General features: G+C 38.7%; 1 protein-coding gene across 9 annotated transcripts in view; it reads left to right on the top strand.

The window, feature by feature from the left end:
* The window catches only part of CDK7 (cyclin dependent kinase 7), a 40,340-nt gene that overhangs the window by 449 nt on the left and 20,059 nt on the right, over positions 1-19,832 (top strand). For 5 of the 9 annotated variants that reach the window (XM_080803931.1, XM_080803927.1, XM_080803929.1 and 2 more), the window contains exons 2-8: positions 219-278; positions 5,911-5,944; positions 6,862-6,929; positions 8,545-8,613; positions 10,946-11,056; positions 12,138-12,256; positions 14,429-14,528. In XM_080803931.1, coding sequence (XP_080660057.1) covers positions 219-278; positions 5,911-5,944; positions 6,862-6,929; positions 8,545-8,613; positions 10,946-11,056; positions 12,138-12,256; positions 14,429-14,528 — 561 coding nt within the window. The remainder of the gene's footprint in view (positions 1-218; positions 279-5,910; positions 5,945-6,861; positions 6,930-8,544; positions 8,614-10,945; positions 11,057-12,137; positions 12,257-14,428; positions 14,529-19,832) is intronic. The other 4 variants (XM_080803933.1, XM_080803932.1, XM_080803935.1 and 1 more) reach the window with 4 other exon arrangements.

Below are 19,832 nucleotides of genomic sequence, written 5' to 3'. Positions count from 1 at the left end.
CTGCTGCCCCTGTGTGTACCCTGTAGGGGAGCCCCTAAGCGGCTCTGTCCTTTCTGAAGGATAGACTGGAACGGGAAGTGGCCTGCCTCACCACGTTCCACGCCGCCGCGAATCCGCTCCAAGAACCCCAAGTCTTTGCTTCTCCAGAGCTGAAGAAGTAAAAAGGCAAACACAAAAAAGCTCCCACAAACTTAGATTATTTCTGTTTTTCTCTCTAGTTTGCCACGGTTTACAAGGCCAGAGACAAGAACACCAACCAAATTGTCGCCATTAAGAAAGTGAGTTACTGTCTGTTATTTTTCCTTCAGTTTCTGAAGATGTCTGTATGTATGAGCTGATGCCTGGGCTTTGTACGACTCTTGACCGTGCTCTGGTAATGAGATATTTATGTCATTTTCAGAGAAAACGGAGTTTATTAATGTCTTGTGTTCTAGGATGGAACTCGGGTTGAATTAGTTTTGTTGTTGTTGTTGTTCCATTAATTGGAATGGAAATAAAGAGGAACCTATATATTATGTTTGCTTTATAATCTCAGATGTAGGCAAGGGGAGCAAGTACCCAAGTGCTGGTTCCTCAGAACTGTTTAATGCTGTGATCTTCCCAGGTCACGGTTTCTGCCACACCTGCATTCGTCATGTGTATCATCTGCATTTTCTGTGTACAGATTTTCCTTGAAAGGCTTTCGTGAGCATTAACATTGATGTGCCTTTTTAAAAAATGAATTTAGTAGCTTTTTTACTTGCATTTATTCAAGAAACTTGGGTCGTATGTAGCAAATTTTTTACATGTCAGGCATCTTCACTTACATTCTTTTCATTTAGACCTCCATATAGGCATATGAAGTAGGGAAAGTATCCTTATTTTACACTTGAGATACCTGAGACTAAGAGAGATTGAGTAATTGTCAAAATGACACAGATACTAATGGCTAAAACTAGCATTTAAATCCAGGTGTTTTGCTGCCAGTTTGCTTGTTCTTTCCTGTGCTACTGAAGTCAGTAATCCTCTCAGAGGTTTTGGTCATACCTCAAGGTCTCTTGGTGGGGTGGGTGACCTCCACCTCCTCCTTTTATTTATTTATTTGTCAGAGAAAGGGGGACAGAGAGCGCCCACAGGGGAACAGGGGAACAGCAGGCAGCGGGGAAGCAGGCTCCTCCATGAGCAGGGAGCACCACGTGGGGATCCATTCTAGGACCCTCGGATAACGACCTGAGGCCAAGGCTTAACCTAGTGAGCCACCCAGGTGTCCTTACCTCCTTATTGTTCCAGTTGCCATTTGAATCTCTCTTCTCCTTCAAAATTCCTAACTCCTTTGAAGCCTCATTTTAGACATTATCTAGTCTTTCTGCTATAAAGTTTTACACTTGTTTATTTACTAGCACGTTTAATTTTACAAAAAATGAATTTTCTGTATTTTTTCACCTATTTTATCTTGGAATTTTAAACTGTGTTTAGAGGGATAGGGTGCCTGGGTGACTCAGTGGGTTAAGTGTCTGCCTTCCACTTGGGTCATTGTCTCAGGGTCCTGGGATCAAGCCCTACATCTAGCTCCCTGCTCAGTAGAGAGCCTGCTTCCCCCTCTCTCTCTGCCTGCTGCTCTACCTACTAGTGATCTCTCTCTCTGTTAAATAAATAAAATCTTTAAAATGAAAAAAAAAAAAAGTATGTTTAGAGGTAAGTGGAATATTTAATTTCTTTTGAAATTTATAAAAAATAAATTATTATTGATGTCTACCTCATCTTTTTAAAAAGATCATACTCAATTTATGATTCCCCATTTATTTAACCAACCCTCTATTGGTGGCCTTCAAGATTATTTCTCTCAATGCCTGGCTGGCTGCCCATCCACCCGCACATATGTAAATATTCTTTAACAGTTTGTCTTTCTGAATCAACATTAATTTTTTTTATTTTTTATTTTTTAAAAGATTTTATTTATTTATTTGACAGAGATCACAAGTAGACAGAGAGAGAGGAGGAAGCAGGGTCCCCGCTGAGCAGAGAGCCCCATGCGGGGCTCCATCCCAGCACCCCAAGATCCTGACCTGAGCCCAAGGCAGAGGCTTTAACCCGCTGAGCCACCCAGGTGCCCCTCAGCATTATTTTTTTTTAAAGATCTTATTTGTTTATTTGACAGAGAGATCACAAGTAGGCAGAGCAGCTGGCAGAGAGGGGGGAAGTAGGCTCCCCGCTGAGCAGAGAGCCTGTTGTGGGGCTCCATTCCAGGACCCTGAGATCGTGACCAGAGCGGAAGGCAGAGGTTAACCCACTGAGCCACCCAGGCGCCCCCTGAATCAGCATTATTGCTGAAATCTTCTACATGGATACATGTAGATATGATTTATATCTGATCATTGGTGATTAGATTCCATCATATAATTACACTTAAATTTGCCTGTCAAAATCTTGTTGATGTACACTTAGGCTATTTTGTTATTATTTTTTATGCTTTCCCTTAATATAGTCCTACAGAGATGACTATTCACGTCAGTTTCTTTAGACAATATATCCATATTTGAAACCAACTGAGTTGTTGCTGTTTTAGGGCATATACAGCATCACCCTCACCACATTGTCAGATTGCTCTTCAAAGTTTAACCTCCCTCCACATTCTTACCATGTTTGTATTGTCAGATTTTACAACATTTTTCAATTACCTGGATCGAAATTGGTATATGATTGTTTCAATTAATATTCCTCTGAATACCAGTAAGATTGATCATCTTTTCTTAGATTTATTGGCTTTTTAGACTTTTTTTCTACCAGTTTTTCTGTTAGGGTGCTTTAATTTTTTTCTTCCTATGGATTAGTGGAATTCTTTATTATATTCTGAACATTACTCCTTTGTCAGAAATTTGCAGTGCAGGTATCCTCTCCTAGTCTTTGGCTAGACTTTGTTTATATATGGTGTCTTCTGGGACACAGAAATTTATAATTCTGTTCTGGTTGAGTTTATCCATTTTTTTTTTCCTTTATGGGCTTCCTTTTTATCTGCTTGCCTACCTCTAGGTTATTAAGGGTTCTATTTTCTAAAAATTTTAAAGCACTGCTGTTCACATTTAGGTCTTTATTTTATCTGGAATTAATTTTTCTATTTTGTGTAATAGGGTGATCCGGTATTTTTTTCCTTGCTGTCCCAGCATTATGTATAGTCTGTCCTTTTCCTGGTGGGTTGTAATGCCAAGTTTTGCCTTTAGTTGTAATCTGAGTTCCAGTATATACTTGGATCCATTTTGGGGCACACTATTTTTTTTTTTCCATCCCTGCTCAGATGCTATAATGTATTTAATTACTACTGTCTTTCAAAACCCTTGAAATCTGAAGTTAAACATACCTGTTTTTCTTCAAAATTATCTTGTCTACTTTATCTGCCACTTGGGAAATTTCAAAGAATCAGGAGAATTCTATATGAACTAGGTATTTCATATTGCTATGGCATTATTATTAATTTTGTTAAGTATGAAAATGGCAGGGTGCCTGGGTGGCTCAGTTGGTTAAGCAACTACCTTCGGCTCAGGTCATGATCCCAGGGTCCTGGGATCGAGTCCTGCATCGGGCTCTCAGCTCCACAGGGAGTCTGCTTCTCCCCTCTCATGCTGTCTCTCACAAATAAATTAAAAAAACAAAAACAAAAACAAAAGTATGGGCGCCTGGGTGGCTCAGTGGGTTAAGCCTCTGCCTTCGGCTCAGGTCATGATCTCAGGGTCCTGGGATCGAGGCCCCCATGGGGCTCTCTGCTCAGCGGGGAGCCTGCTTCCCCCTCCTCCTCTGCCTGCCTCTGTGCCTACTTGTGATCTCTTTCTCTGTGTCAAATAAATAAATAAAATCTTAAAAAAAAAAAAAGTATGAGGATGGCATATTGAATATTTAAGAAAATGTCCATGTTTTAGAGATGCCTACTTAAGTACATGGGGATGAAATGACATGAAATCTGAGGTTTGTTATAAAACATTTTATTCAGCAGAAAGGGGAGGATGAATAATGAAGTAAGTGTGGTGAAATATTGATAGTTGTTTAATCTGGGTACTGAAGTAGATGGCTTCCTGAAACCATTGTATTTTTATTGTGTTTACAAAATGTAAAAATTTTTTAAATTGTTCTTAGATTCTTTTCCATGTAAAGTTTAGAATCAGTTTGTCAGTGTTCTTTAAAAAATGCTGTTGAGCTTTGGATTTGATTGCATTGAACTTAAAGAAAATTGACGTATGTGTGATTACTGAGTCTTGCTATCCATGAGTGTGTTTATTTTGGTCTCATTTTAAGCATGTTTTTATATCATTTTATTACTTAGTTTTGGAAAACTTTGCACATCTTTTGTTAGATTTATTGCTGAGTGCCCTATATTTTTTAGTGCTATAGTAGTTTACCTTTAAGTAAAAAGTTGTGTTTGTAGTATACAGCTGGAAGATATATATTTATATATTTACATCTTTTAATCTATTTTTATCATTACCAAGAATCTTATCTTTTAAATTTTATTTCTAGCATACTTAACATGAAGTGTTACATTGGTTTCAGGTGTACAATACAGTGATTCAGCAAGTCTATACATTAGTGCTCATCGTGATGTGTAGTCTTAATCCTCTTCAGCTATTTCCCCCATCCCCCTCCCACCTCCCTTCTGATAGCTATCTGTTCTCTCTAGTTAACTGTTTCTTGGTTGTCTCTTTCTTCTTTGTTTGTTTCTTTTTTTTTTTTTTAAGATTTTTTTAATATATATGTCAGAGAGAGAGAGTACACACAAGCAGGCAGAGAGGCAAGCAGAGAGAGAGGAGGAAGCAGGCTCCCTGCCGAGCAAGGAGCCCGATGCGGGACTCGATCCGAGGACCCCAGGATCATGACCTGAGCCGAAGGCAGCGGCTTAACCAACTGAACCACCCAGGCGTCCCTGTTTGTTTTGTTTCTTAGTTTCCACATATGAATGAAATCATATGGTATTGTCTTTCTCTTATTTCACTTAATGTTATACCCTCTAGATCCATCCATGTTGTTGCAAATGGCAAGATTTTGTTCTTTTTTGTGGCTGAGTAATATTCTATTTTAATGTTCTGTTTGCTTTTGTTAATAATGCTGCAGTAAACATAGAGATGCATATAGCTTTTGAATTAGTGTTTTTGTATTCTTTGGGTATATGCCCAGTAGGGGACTTACTGGATCATATGGTAATTATATTTTTAGTTTTTGAGGAACCTCCATACCGTTTTCCACAGTGGCTGCCCCATTTTGCATTTAGCTGGGGGATATTTTTAAAGGTAGAATTTTTAAAGGATATTTGTGTTTTTCCAGAAGTAATTGTTTTGGGATTTTTTTTTTTTTTTAAATTACATGTAGTCATTGTATAAAGCAGTGAGTAAGAGACTGGTGTAAGCCTAAACCTATTAATGCAATTTGTTTTGCTTCTTTTGTTTTGTTATGTGTATTCATGGTAACAACAGTTTAACCATTTTTTATATCCATCATAATTTGTAATTTTTCTTTTTGGGAAAATGTGTTCCCTGAGAACATGTTATTGGGCATATTAAACATGTTATTTTATGTTTGTATGTCATATATTTCCTTCCAAGTAGGCCAACTTGAAGTGATTTTTGTTGTTGTTGTTGTTGTTTATTAATCAGTATGCCCTCAGTTACTTTTCCACATTTAATTTTGCAGAGATAAAGGAGACATTATTTTCTTAATTCCATTACTTGAATGTAACTCAAAAACTTAAGGGGCAAGGCATGATAGGTACTTGGTCCTTTCTTGTATTGTTAATTTCAGATTCATGATTTCCACTCCCTTCTTGCTTACTGGCCACATATAAGTTGCTACGTATTTTTGTTGTGGCTAAGTTTCTGAAGTGTTTATATGTTATGCACTAAGTCTAAATAACACATTTTTAATGTGTTTGGGTTTTTCCCCCCCTACCAGATTAAACTTGGACATAGATCAGAAGCTAAAGATGGTGAGTACTCAATATAATCTGACAGAACAGGAAAAGTTTTTATTCTCACTAAGGAAGTTAGCAACGTATCAGTTATGAGTGGTTTAGATAGGGTTATTGCAGGGTGCTAGAAGAGTAAACTCAGCATAGAGAATCAGGATAGAGACAGGATGTTTGTGATATCCACCATTTGGATGTTAAGAGTCATATAACCAAGTCATCTGAGTAAATGTAAGGCAACAAGGTTATCAGTGACTTGTCTTGCTGTCTTCGTTATTCTTTAAGGTATTGTTGCAAGCACTCTTTTTTTTTTCCCCCCCTAAACTGATTACTTTGAAAATTCAGGATACAACCTCATGGAAGTATGGAAAGCTCACACTGAAATAGATGAATGGAAGAAAACATGTTTTTACCTTTCCTCCATAGCTTTGTGTGGTAGCATGTTAAGTCTTATTTAGTCACCAAGAACTAGTTTTTATAAAAAGGACCCATCTTCTATTTAACAGATAGTACCAGATCTTATTTTTAATTTTGAGTTCTATCCTTTGTATTGGGAACAATAATAGTCTTACCACTATTTTGCTGTTAGCATCAAAAATCTGTTCCTAATATTCATAATGCAAGAAAGAGGAAGCTGTTGACTTATTTATTGCTTTAATGTTACACACTGTCACATTGATATTCCAGCAATCTTCTCAAGGGATATGCTACAAAGTGAATACTTTTTTTCACCATTTATCATAGTGATTTTAAGCTATTTTAAAAATAAAGTAATATAAAATAAAACCAGATGTCAAAAAAACTGTCAAAATGGCCCTTATTTTTCTGTAGGATATTCATTGCTGTTTCCTGAAAGACTAACCTATCCCAAAAAATATGCTTTTAAGATTTGAGATGTCAGAGTTATTTCTCACATTTTGCTTTGCCTTTTCATATAGGTATAAATAGAACAGCCTTAAGAGAAATAAAATTATTACAGGAGCTAAGTCATCCAAATATAATTGGTGTGAGTATGATCTAAATTATTTCTTGGGTTTGGGACCCTGTCATTTCTGAATGTGGTAGTTGTTGATTGAAGGCTCAGCAAGATGAATTGCTTTAGGTGAACCTTGCAAAAAAGCTTAAAAATTTATTAGGCTAATAGGTATTTTCTGTTCTAATTGATTCTGTAGGCACTGTCTTTGTTTTTAAAAAAAATTTTTTTTAAGATTTTATTTCTTTATTTTGACAGCATGAGAGAGAGAGAGCACGCCACACAGCATGAGAGAGAGAGAGCGCGCCACACTCGAAGCGTGAGCACAAACAGGGGGAGGGGCAGAGGCAGAGGGAGAAGCAGACTCCCCACTGAGCCGGGACCTCCATCCCAGGAACCAAAGGCAGACACTTAACTGACTGAGCCACCCAGGCGTCTCTAGGCATTGTCTTTAAAACTATACAACTGATGGAATAAGTTTAATATGGGCATATGGCCTAATTTTGTGAAAAATCATTTTGACGGGCGCCTGAGTGGCTCAGTGGGTTAAAGCCTCTGCCTTCGGCTCCGGTCATGGTCCCAGGATCCTGGGATCGAGCCCCATATTGGGCTCTCTGCTCAAGAGGGAGCCTGCTTCCCCCCCTCTCTCTTTCTGCCTCTCTGCCTACTTGTGATCCCTGTCTGTCAAATTAAAAAAAAAAAAATCATTTTGAAGCCTAGAGAGCCCTAGCATGTGTAAGACCTTGAGTAAGCTCCCCTATAACTCGGTGCCGTAACCCCACCTCAGAGGGTTGTAGTAAGACTAGTTCATTGATTGAATGCATTTGAAGTACCTGAAAATAGAGCCTGGCATAGAGGGTGCATATAAGGAATGATAGCTACCACTTCTATTTATAGGATTTTCTTAAATACTGAGCACAAAATTGCAGACTGGGATGAAGTTTTCATTAATTTATTTCTTAATTATAATTCTCAAAATTTTGGAGGAAAGCTTACGTATTTAGTGACTTTTTAAAAATACTAAGGTTGGGCGCCTGGGTGGCTCAGTGGGTTAAGCCTCTGTCTTCGGCTCAGGTCATGATCCTGGGGTCCTGGGATCAAGTCCCGCATCGGGCTCTCTGCTCAGCAGGGGGCCTGCTTCCCTCTCTCTCTCTCTGTCTGCCTCTCTGCCTACTTGTGATCTCTCTCTCTCTCTCTCTGTCAAATAAATAAATAAATAAATAAATACTAAGGTTTAGGCACACCTACTTGCTCAGTTGGTTAGGTGTCTGACTTTGGCTAAGGTCACGATCTTTGAATCCTGGGATTGAGCCCAGCATTAGGCTCCTGGCTCAGCGAGGAGTCAGCTTCTCTCTCTCTCTCTCCGCCCCTCCCCCTGCTTGTGCATACTCTCTGTCTCTCTCAAATAAATAAGATCTTTAAAAAAATACAAAGTTTAGTGTTTTTGTGCCTCAAATTACTAATTCCTAGCGATATAAAGGATAAATGTCAAATTTAATAAGATAATTCAGATTTAGCTGGGAATTATCAGCAGTCCAGATGCATGTTTAAATTTTTAAAAATTACTTTAGTTGGTATAATCTTTTCAAATATTTTATGGAAAATCACATTTTTATTTACTTGTTTATTTTTTAATTTTGCTTTGCAGCTCCTTGATGCTTTTGGACATAAATCTAATATTAGTCTTGTCTTTGATTTTATGGAAACTGATCTAGAGGTAAGATTAAGATTCCTAGAGGACTTTCTTTTCTCTTTTTATCAGAAGAGAACCTAAAGGTTTATTTCCTTTTTTCTTCTGAGTCATTTAGCCATATTCCCAGTGTTATATACAGAGATTTGGATTTCAGAGCACATCTGTCTACCAAGTTCCCTGTACCTGATTGACATTACTTTTAGAGAGATGAATATTAGGCCTTTGAGAATTTAGGGTTCCTTTTCCATATATCACAGAATATCCTCCTTTTGAAAGCCAAGTTTTTTATTTTACATTTGAGAATATAAGATCTTGGGCTTTTCCTTAATACTAACTGAATCTCAGAAACTGACAATCCAGGGGCACCTGGGTGGCTCAGTGAGTTAAGCCTCTGCCTTCGATTCAGGTCATGGTCTTAGGGTCCTGGGATCGAGCCCCACATTGGGCTCTGCTCAGCAGGGAGCCTTTTTCCCCCTCTCTCTCTGCCTGCCTCTCTGCCTACTTGTGATCTCTGTCTGTCAAATAAATAAATAAGATCTTTAAAAAAACAAAAACAAAAAACTGACAATCCAGGGATGTTGAACAACTAAAATTCTCATACACTGCTGGTGAGAATACAAAAAACAGTTAAATACACAGCTGAAGAATGATCTGGCAATACCACTACTAGATATTTGTCTAAGAGACACCAAAATATGTCTACACAGAAATCATTTGGTACACAGATGTCCAACTTTTTTCATTATTGCCGAAACTGGAAACAATCTAAATACCTTTTCTAGTGAATATATAAACAAACTGTGGTATAGCTGTAAAATGGAATGCTGTTTGGGGATAAAAAGTAATGAACTGCTCATACATATAAAGTATAGAGGAATCTCAGATGTATTATGCTAAATGAAAGAACTCAAGTTCAAAATGCTATATATTACATAATTCCACTTATATGATATTCTGGAAAAGGCAAAACTAAAGAAACAGATCAGGTCAGTGGTGGCCAGGGTTGGGAGTAGAGGAAAGTATTAGGTATAGAGGGGCCTGAGGCTATTAGGGTAGGGGTGGGAGTTAAAGAACTTTATCTTGATTTTGGTAGTGGTTACATAACTGGATATCTTTGTTAAACACATGGAACTATGCACTGAAAAGGGCATATTTTGCCTAACTCTGACTTCTTTTTTTTCTTTCTTTTTCTTTTTTCTTTTCTTTTCTTTTTTTTTTTTTTTTTTGTAAATGGGATTATTCTCTTAATTTCTTTTACTTTTACTTCATTATTAGTATATAAAAATGCTACAGATTTCTGTATATTGATTTTGGATCTTGCAACTTTACTGAATTCAGCGATCAGTTCTAGTAGTTTTTTGGTGGAGTATTTAGGGTTTTCTCTATATAGTATGTCATCTGTAAATAGTGTAAGTTTTACTTCTTGCCAATTTGGATACCCTTTTTTTTTTAAAGTTTTTATTTATTTGACAGAGAGAGAGAAGACACAGGCAGGGTGGGGCGGAGCGGCAGGCAAAGGGAGGAGAAGCAGGCTCTCTGCAAAGCAGGGAGCCTGATGCAGGACTCGATCCTAGAATCCTGGGGTCATGACCTGAGCCGGCTGCCATCTGAGCCACCCATGTGCCCCAGGATACCTTTTATCTAAATCTGATTTCTAAAAAAAGAAAATGGGAACTTTTAGCTGATATAACTTATTAATGTAGGAATAAACTGATTTTAAGCACAGTTCTCAAATAATGCCATGGAAAATTCAGTCTTGCACTTTAGCTTGACTCTATTTTCTTCTTTGTTGCCTTTCTTCATGGGCTTAATTTCTCAGAATAGTGACTCAGGCACCTCAGGTTTATATCCTTAAGAATTTAATAATCTGTAAGGACGGAAGATGCTTTGTTCTCTTAGTTTCTAACAGAAGTAGTTGGCCTGTTGGATTAGCTTGGCTTAGATCACATGTCCATCCCTAAACCAGTCTTTTAGACAGCAGGCTTGTGGTGATTGACTATGCATGGGTCATGTATCTACCTCTAGAAGACACTGGTAGTGGTCAGTTCTATTTTAACCAGGTGATATCCCAAAGGAATGCTGAATGCTGTTATCAGAAGGGGCTATACATCCTGGGGCAAGCAAAACAACAAATGTTCACTGTGTTAGTGCCTTTTAAACAAAGAAGTAGGAAAGAATGCACCAGCAGAGATACTTGCCCTAATCACATAACTGGAAATTCTGACAGTGCTTCCTAAGGAGAGTTAGGCAGTGTTTCTTCAGATTCTCCTATATGATGGGTAAACTCATTTTATGTCTGTGATTTTATATGGTATGATTTATTTGGAATAATTGTATATATACACTGGGTTTACAGGTTATAATAAAGGATAATAGTCTTGTGTTGACACCATCACACATCAAAGCCTACATGTTGATGACTCTTCAAGGGTTAGAATATTTACATCAGCATTGGATTCTACATAGGGTAAGGTTTTTAACCAAGTATGATTGATTCTTTATGTTTTAGTCAAGTTTAATATAGTCAGTTATTACATAAATGGTCTAAATATGTGTATTTTAAAATAAAAATAGAGCCCGGCCATTTTTTTCCCATCTTCCTCTGGGTGTTCCCTTCAGTTTTTCTACCAGGTGGTGACACGAAGACTATAAAATACTACATAAAATTTAGAAATAGAAGAGACCCAGTTCTTCATTTTTTTCTTAGGTGAAAAGCTAAGTTGCTATATCACCTGACCAAGGTTTTATATATTTTTTCAAGGTCAGTAGCTAGTAACTGACAGAATATTAAAATCTACATGTTTTGGCTTTAAGTCCAGTGTTCTTTGTGCTATACCTATACTATTGTGACAAGGGGAAAAAATACAGTGAGTCTGGTTTAAGTTCTACAACACTAAAATATTTTTAGAAAAAATACTTTTAGTAACTCTAAAGTTCTGTGAAGTAATGAAGTTTCTGAAATGGTTGAGTCAATGTTAGAAACGTTCAGCTCTTGAAACAAGGCTGATAATATCAATAGGTAGATATTCTTAGGCACTCTATTTAGATAAATAAATAAGAGTACATGTAGTCAGTAATTCTCATACCTTAAACTTAGAATCCCTTTTAGGTTATTGCTAATATCTTTTTAGTATATATTTTGAAGAATTTGTTCCTAATCCTCTCTAAATGCATGATATTTTTATTTACTGAAATTCATGTGTATTACTGTTATTAAATAAATAGCAGGAACTGTTTATTGAGTCTCTAGTCATTACAGTAGCCTCCTTATAGAAAATGCTAAATTTAATCCTCACAGCAACCCTCTGAGGTAGGTAAATTGAAGCTCAGTGACCCAAGGTCTTGATCCAAGGTCTCACCAAGTAATGTAACCAGTCTTATTTAGCATTGGTAAGATTTTAAGTCAATGAAAAAAAAGTACTGATTGTTGTTTAAATTTAAGGTTTTACCCTGTTTTTTGCCAGGTTTAAAGTTAAGGCAACTAAATGTAGCATTATGGTATTCTCTCCCACCTGCTGACATGTTTATTTAAAATCTCCATGATACAGGATCTAAAACCAAACAACTTGTTGTTAGATGAAAATGGAGTTCTAAAACTGGCAGATTTTGGCCTGGCCAAATCATTTGGGAGCCCCAATAGAGCTTATACACATCAGGTTGTAACCAGGTAAGAACTGCTTTAAAAAAATTGAAAGTTTATATTGTGCAGGATTAGTTTTTTGTTTTGTTTCTTTTTAAAGATTTTATTTGAGAGAGCAACAGAGAGAGCGAGAGACAGAGACAGCATAAACAGCGAGGAGGAGTCAGAGGGAGAGGGTGATGCAGATTCCCTGCTGAGCAGGGAGCCCAATGTGGGGCTCAATCCCAGGACCCTGAAATCATGACCTGAGCTGAAGGCAGACATTTAACCAGCTGAGCCACCCAGGCATCTGTGTTTGTTTTTTTTTTAAAGGAAGCTCTGTGTAGGCCTAACCTGGAGCTTGAAGTCAGGACCCTGAGATAAGAGTTAACATGCTGTACCAACTGAGCCAGCCAGGCACTCCCTGAAAGGGTTTAAAAGGATAAGAAGGGGCGCCTGGGTGGCTCAGTGGGTTAAAGCCTCTGCCTTCGGCTCGGGTCATGATCTCGGGGTCCTGGGATCGAGCCCTGTATCAGGCTCTCTGCTCAGCAGGGAGCCTGTTTCCCCCTCTCTCTCTCTGCCTGCCTCTCTGCCTGCTTGTAATTTCTCTGTCAAATGAATGGATAAAATCTTTAAAAAAAAAAAAAAGGATAAGAAAATAGGAATTGGAGATAGTAAGAACAGAAGTAAGAGGATATTCTGGTTATTTCAGAATAACCAGAGAATGTGGAGGTAGCTGTTACAGGAAATTGGGCCTGAAGAAGTTTTTCTTGTTTATTACTTTGTTTTTTAGTTTATTTTTAAGGCTGAAGAAATTATGGTATTTTCGAACACTACTGGGAAAAGTCTAGTGAAGAAGAAAAAAACATTGATGTAGGAGAAAGAATTTCAGTATCTTAGAAAATAGGCAAGAGAGCATGGTACCTGGTGCCCCAAGTTGACATACTGGCATTAAAACAGTCCAGGACAGTTCATCTGAAGTTACAGATGAGAAAGGCAGATTGTGTGAATACAAAAGACTATAGGTGAGTCCATGGAATTTTTTTTTCTTTTTTCTTTTTTTTTTCCCATTATTTGGATATTTTTCAGTGAAGTTAGAAGTAAGCTGGCTTAGAGGAAGGATGGTTTTGAGAGTTTCAGGAAGAGAGAAGGCATTAATTATTTAAGAATGGAAAAGTAGGGGCACCTGGGTAGCTCAGTGGGTTAAAGCCTCTGCCTTCGGCTCCGGTCATGATCCCAGGATCCTGGGATCGAGCCCCATATTGGGCTCTCTGCTCAAGAGGGAGCCTGCTTCCCCCTCTCTCTCTTCCTGCCTCTCTGCCTACTTGTGATCTCTCCCTCTGTCAAATAAAGAAATAAAATCTTAAAAAAAAAAAAATGGAAAAGTATATGGACCAAGGATGTGTGTCATTTCCAGTATGTAACTGCTTGGTTTTTTGTTTTTGTTTTTTTTTTAAGACTTTTTCTTTATTTATTCATGAGGGACAGAGAGAGGCAGAGGCAGAGGGAAAAACCAGGCTCCCCACTGAGCCGGGAGCCTGATGTGGGACTCAGTCCCAGGACCTGGGGTCATTACCTGAGCTGAAGGCAGAGGCTTAACCAACTGAGCCACCCAGGTGTCCTGGAACTGCTTGGTTTTATAGTCAGTTTTTCTTGAGTTAATGGAATACATAAAAGTAAATTTCATCAGTGGGATGATGTTTTGCTGAGGAGTTTTCTCCCAGAAGTACTTTTTTTTTCTTTTTTTAAATTTATTTATTTGACAGAGAGAGATTTATTTATTTGACAGGCAGAGAGGCAGGCAGAAAGAGAGGGGGAAGCAGGCTCCTTGCCGAGCAGAGCCTGATGTCGGGCTCGATCCCAGGACCCTGAGATCATGACCTGAGCCGAAGGCAGAGGCTTAACCCACTGAGCCACCCAGGCGCCCCCAGAAGTACTTTAATAATTGCATTTTAAAATTACATTTTTAAAAAATTTTTAATTTTTATTAACATAATATATTATTAGCCCCACGGGTACAGGTCTGTGGATCGCCAGGTTTACACACTTCACAGCACTCACCATAGCACATACCCTCCCCAATGTCCATAACCCAACCACCCTCTCTCTCCCCTCCCTACCCCCAGCAACCCTCAGTTTGTTTTGTGAGATTAAGAGTATCTTATGGTTTGTCTCCCTCCCGATCTCATCTTTAAAATTACATTTCTTTTTGTTCTTCAGGTGGTATCGGGCCCCTGAGTTACTCTTTGGAGCTAGAATGTATGGTGTAGGTGTGGACATGTGGGCTGTTGGCTGTATCTTAGCAGAGCTTCTTCTAAGGGTAAGTCTAGGATTGATATATACACTATGATATTGTAATAGCTATTTGTTTGTATAACTTGCATAAGAATTGTCTTCCCATAGATAATTTTCAGAGAGGAGCACCATTCTTCTAAAAAAAAGCCAACAAATAGACCAATTTAAAAAAAAAATGCATCTTCTCCACTGCAACCTTTTTGTTAATGGGAGATGAGAAGACCTCTTATTGAGGACAGTAAAGGTTTTATAGATCATTTCTATAATCAGAAATAAAGCTACAATAAAACTCATCAGGCTGTAATATTGTAACATCTCTGCTGTAACTAGAAGTGTTAGGATGCACTTTTGTAGTCCTGGGACTTTTCTTGTTTGGGGCTGTTAAAAGTTACACTTTAGGAAATGTGTAAAACCAGCCACTATAGCTGCTCTCTCAGCAGTGTATGTAAGATTATTTTAGTTCTGTTCAACCTAAGCAGTTGTGGTGGTCCTGTAGCATTTCCCTGGACTGAAACCGTCTTGAAATAAAACATTGTCTCACTACCCTCACTGGAGAGAAAGATGGTGCCTTAGAAACTTTTGTTGAGCTATAAAGTTTAGTTTAGCCTTTCTGAATGATGAAGGCAAAGGAATAGTGGGGTATCCTTCTGAAGCTGAGAGTTTTTTCCTCCCTACTTTTCCATTTTCCAACCCCTACTCTTCTCAAGTGATACGTATTTAAAGAAATGTGAACCCAAGACACAAAAATATAGCTTTTCAGTTCCTTGAACACAGAAAATAGTTTCTATATGCCACAAAGAAAAATTACCTTCTCAAACATCTTGTTTAGTTTGGTGTGAGTTCTGTGCATCATTTGGAGAAGCTCACTCCTGTGGGTACTTGCAGAAGAAATACTAACATACTTAGATTTGAAGATGAATAGTAATCCCTGTGCTATTGATGGGTTCTGTGGATAAGCTGGCATGACAGCTCTGCTGCTCACAAAAACACAGAGTTTTGCCAGCTGTCAGTTCTGTCAGCTCCTCAAAACACAGTTCATTCATTACCAAGATAAAATCATAGCCCCTAATGTTATGATTTAGCGTTCCACTGAGAAAGTAAGTGGTGGAGAGAGACAGAAGTTAAGAATGAACAGGTTAGAGGTGCACCTTAGTGTCTCAGTTGGTTACGTGTCCGACTCTTGATTTTGGCTCAGCTCATTATCTCAGGGTCGTGTATAGCCTGCTTGGGATTCTCTCCCTCTTCCCCCCCACTGACACAGCCATTCACACTCTCTCTCTTTAATTCTTTTTATTTTTTTTCAGATTTTATTTATTTATTTGAGAGAGACAGTATGAGCAGGGGTGAGGGACAGGGGGGAAAGGGAGAAGCAGACTCCCTGCTGAGCAGAGATCCTGATGAGGGACTTGATTCCAGGACTCTGGATCGTGACCTGAGCTAGACACAGATGCTTAACTGACTCAGCCATCCAGGTGCCCAAGTGATAATTATATCTTAAAGATTTTTGATATGGCAGGGCAAAACTCCCCCCGACCCTTATAAATTATCTTGTAAAAGATATATAAATGCCATCCTTGAAACTAGGAGATGCCCGTTAATACCATGCCAGAGTACGTAAAATGAGAAATGAAAGCGGCTTAAATTTTACAGAAAAAGATGCCAGCTAGAGGCAGTTTTGGCTTGACACACAGTCCTAGAGTTGCTTGGTTATTGAGAAGCACCTGTGATCATTGATGACAATGATGAGGTATAGGCCTAAAAACTGGAGTTGGTCGAAAAAAATTTTGTATGGGCAATTAATATCATGGTCCCTCTACATGTAAGCTATATCACTTCTGTTTGTCCAACTATACCTCCACTTTAAACCTCCACTGGAGATAGGTTTATTCTCTCAAGAAATTGAAACACAAATCTCCAGACATAGCCATCCTTAGACACTGTGGAGGATGTGGGTGAGTTGCTTTGGTGAAAACATGCAAATTACATGAAAGTCTGTATACTGAATAGTAAAACCTTCAATTTAGTTCCCTGCTCAGCTCCCAGAACCTTGGTAGGTTTTGTAATAAGCTAGTAACTCTTTAACCCAGGCAAAAGATTAGAGGATCCTTTACTAGAAGAACTGAATGGCCCCAGAGAATAGACCCACAGACAATGGGCATTAAACTCCCCACCCAGTCTTTCTAGAGAAAGCCTGTGAGTTCTAATCAGTGTTTTTAATACCTTACCCTTGAATATGAGTGGTTAATCATGATTACCACATAGTTATCATGGAGTTCCAGATATTTAATGAAGGCTTCCAGTATGTAAGAATTACCAGGTAATTGGCAAGAATCATTAGATATTGGATGATGGGGTGGCTCAATGGTTAAGCCTGCCTTCATTCAGGTCACAATCCCACGGTCATGGAATCTAATCCTGCATCAGGCTCCTTGCTCAGTGGGGAGCTTGCTTCTCCCTCTGCCTGCTGCTCCCCCTCTCAAATAAGTAAATATTAAAAAAATGATACTTGATGAAAGGATTCAATGTGAAAGACTGACAATAAAAGAAATTTGTAGGGGGATACCTGGGTGGGTCAGTCGATTAATTGTCTGCCTTTGATTCAGGTGAGATTGAGTCCCACTCAGGCTCCCTACTCAGTGGGGAGTCTCCTCCCTCTTCCTCTGCCCCCTCCCTGCTCATGCTCTTTCACTCACTCACTCTCAAATAAATAAATAAATAAATAAAATCTTTTTAAAAAAATAAAGGAAGAAAGAAATTTGGGGAAAATAGACAGGTAGCAGAAGAAATTTAACCCTCTATCTCTACCACACCTTCAGAGAACTAAGAGAACATACTCCATCTGTAAAACAAGAACATGATGCTCTATTACTAAAGGATCAGTCGAAGAATAAGGCAATCTTGAAAATTTTTATGTAGGATAACTAAAAGCAAACAGAGACAGTGGAAAGATTGGGAAAGTAAGCTCAAGAATTCTTTCCATGGGGCGCCTGGGTGATTCAGTGGGTTAAAGCCTCTGCCTTCGGCTCGGGTCATGATCCCAGGGTCCTGGGATAGAGCCCCACATCGGGCTCTCTGCTCAGCGGGGGGCTTGCTTCCCCCTCTCTCTCTGCCTGCCTCTCTGCCTGCTTGTGATCTCTGTCTGTCAAATAAATAAATAAAATCTTTAAAAAAAAAAAAATAGAACTTGGGGGGGCACCTGGGTGGCTCAGTGGGTTAAGCCTCTGCCTTTGGCTCAGGTCATGATTCCAGGTCCTGGGATAGAGCCCCACATCGGGCTCTCTGCTCAGCGGGGGGCTTGCTTCCCCCTCTCTCTCTGCCTGCCTCTCTGCCTGCTTGTGATCTCTGTCTGTCAAATAAATAAAATCTTAAAAAAAAAAGAATTCTTTCATCAAGTAAGACCAAAAAATTAAGCTAACCGATTGATCCAGGATTGATCCTAGAATATAATAAAAAAGAACAAAGAAAATGTAGGATAGGGGCACCTGGGTGGCTCAGTGGGTTAAAGCCTCTGCCTTCAGCTCAGGTCACGATCCCAGGGTCCTTGGATCGAGGCCCACATCGGGCTCTCTGCTCAGCAAGGAGCCTGCTTCCCCCTCACTCTTCTCTGCCTGCCTCTCTGCCTACTTGGGATCTCTGTCAAATAAATAAATAAAACCTTACTAAATAAATAAATAAATAAATAAATGAAAATGTAGGATAGGAAATTCACCAGATAATAGCCTAGCATTGGTGGGTGTGAACTGACTTAAAGTGCAACAAAGACTCCGCATAGTGAATGAAAAAAGACCCATGCCAAAGGCGTATTGTGAAATTTCAGAGGACCAGACTATAAGGAAAATACTTTATTTCCAAGAGAGGAAAAACAGGGAGAGCTTACATAGAAACCATAATGAAGGATTAGGGGGAAAGAATGGTTTCAGACTTCTCAAAAGTAGCACTGAAATCCTAAGGGCAATAGAATACATTGTGAAGAAAAATAATTTCCAACTTAGAGTTTTGTGCCCATTTGTATTTTTCAGTTAGTTTTGAGAATAAATACAATTTATTACACTAAAAATTTTACATCTGCTTCCTTTCTTAGGAATTTATTTGAAGCTGTGCTCTACTATTACGTGAGAGTAAATCAAGAGAAAGATGTGGGACCCAGAGAACATGAGATTGAACACAGAAAAGGGGTGAATAGAATTTCTCATTTAATAGTGAAAGGAAGTTCTGAAGAAGCAGGTGTGCATCAGGCCCAGAGAGAAAATAGTCCATATTGAAGCAGAAGGGATGAGAGTTTCAGCAGGGGACTCTGGAGAGAAAAATGAGCCTCAGTGTACCCAAACCAGCTATATTATTTTATAATTCCCTCACACCATTTTTAGCCACAAATCCCAGATACCATGCCATTTTCTCCATATACTATTTCTCTCAAAGATTTTTTCTCTAACAGAATTTTTTTTATCATAACCACAATACTGTTCTCATCTGAAGAAAAGGAAGGATAAATCAGTACCTAGTCTGTGTTCAGAATTCCCACTTTTTCAGTTTTGGTAGTTTCTATGTCTCTAGGAATGCATCCATTTCTTCCAGATTGTCAAATCTGCTGGTATATAGTTGCTCATAATATGTTCTTATAATTGATTGTATTTCTTTTGTGTTGGTTGTGATCTCCTCTTTCTTTCTTTTCTTTTCTTTTTTCTTTTTTTAAAGATTTTATTTATTTGACAGAGATCACAAGTAGGCAGAGAGGCAGGTAGGGAGAGAAAGGGAAGCAGGCTCCCCGCCGAGGAGACAGCCCGATGCGGGGCTCGACTCCCAGGACTCCGGGATCATGACCGAAGCGGAAGATAGAGGCCTTAATCCACTGAGCCACCCAGGCGCCCCATGATCTCCTCTTTCATTCATGATTTTATTAATTTGGTTTTCCATTTCATTGATTTCTGCTCTAATCTTTATTATTTCTCTTTTCCTGCTGGGTTTAGGCTTTCTTTGCTCTTCTTTCTCCAGCTCCTTCAGGTGTAGGTGTAAGTTGTGTATTTGAGACCTTTCTTGTTTCTCGAGAAAGGCTTATGTTGCTATATACTTTACTCTTATGACCGACTTTGCTTTGTCCTAAAGATTTTGAACAGTTGTATTTTCATTTTCATTTGTTTCCGTGAATCTTTAAATTTTTTTTAAAGATTTTATTTATTTATTTGACAGATCACAAGGAGGCAGAGAGGCAGGCAGAGAGAGAGGGAGGGGGAAGCAGGCTCCCCGCTGAGCAAGGAGCCTGATGTGGGACTCGATCCCAGGACCCTGAGATCATGACCTGAGCTGAAGGCAGAGGCTTTAACCCACTGAG

This window comes from Martes martes (genome assembly GCF_963455335.1).
Source record: "Martes martes genome assembly, chromosome: 5".
Lineage (NCBI taxonomy): Eukaryota > Metazoa > Chordata > Mammalia > Carnivora > Mustelidae > Martes > Martes martes.
The sequence above is the reverse complement of the archived record's forward strand: the minus strand, read 5'-3'. Positions and strand labels throughout refer to the sequence as shown.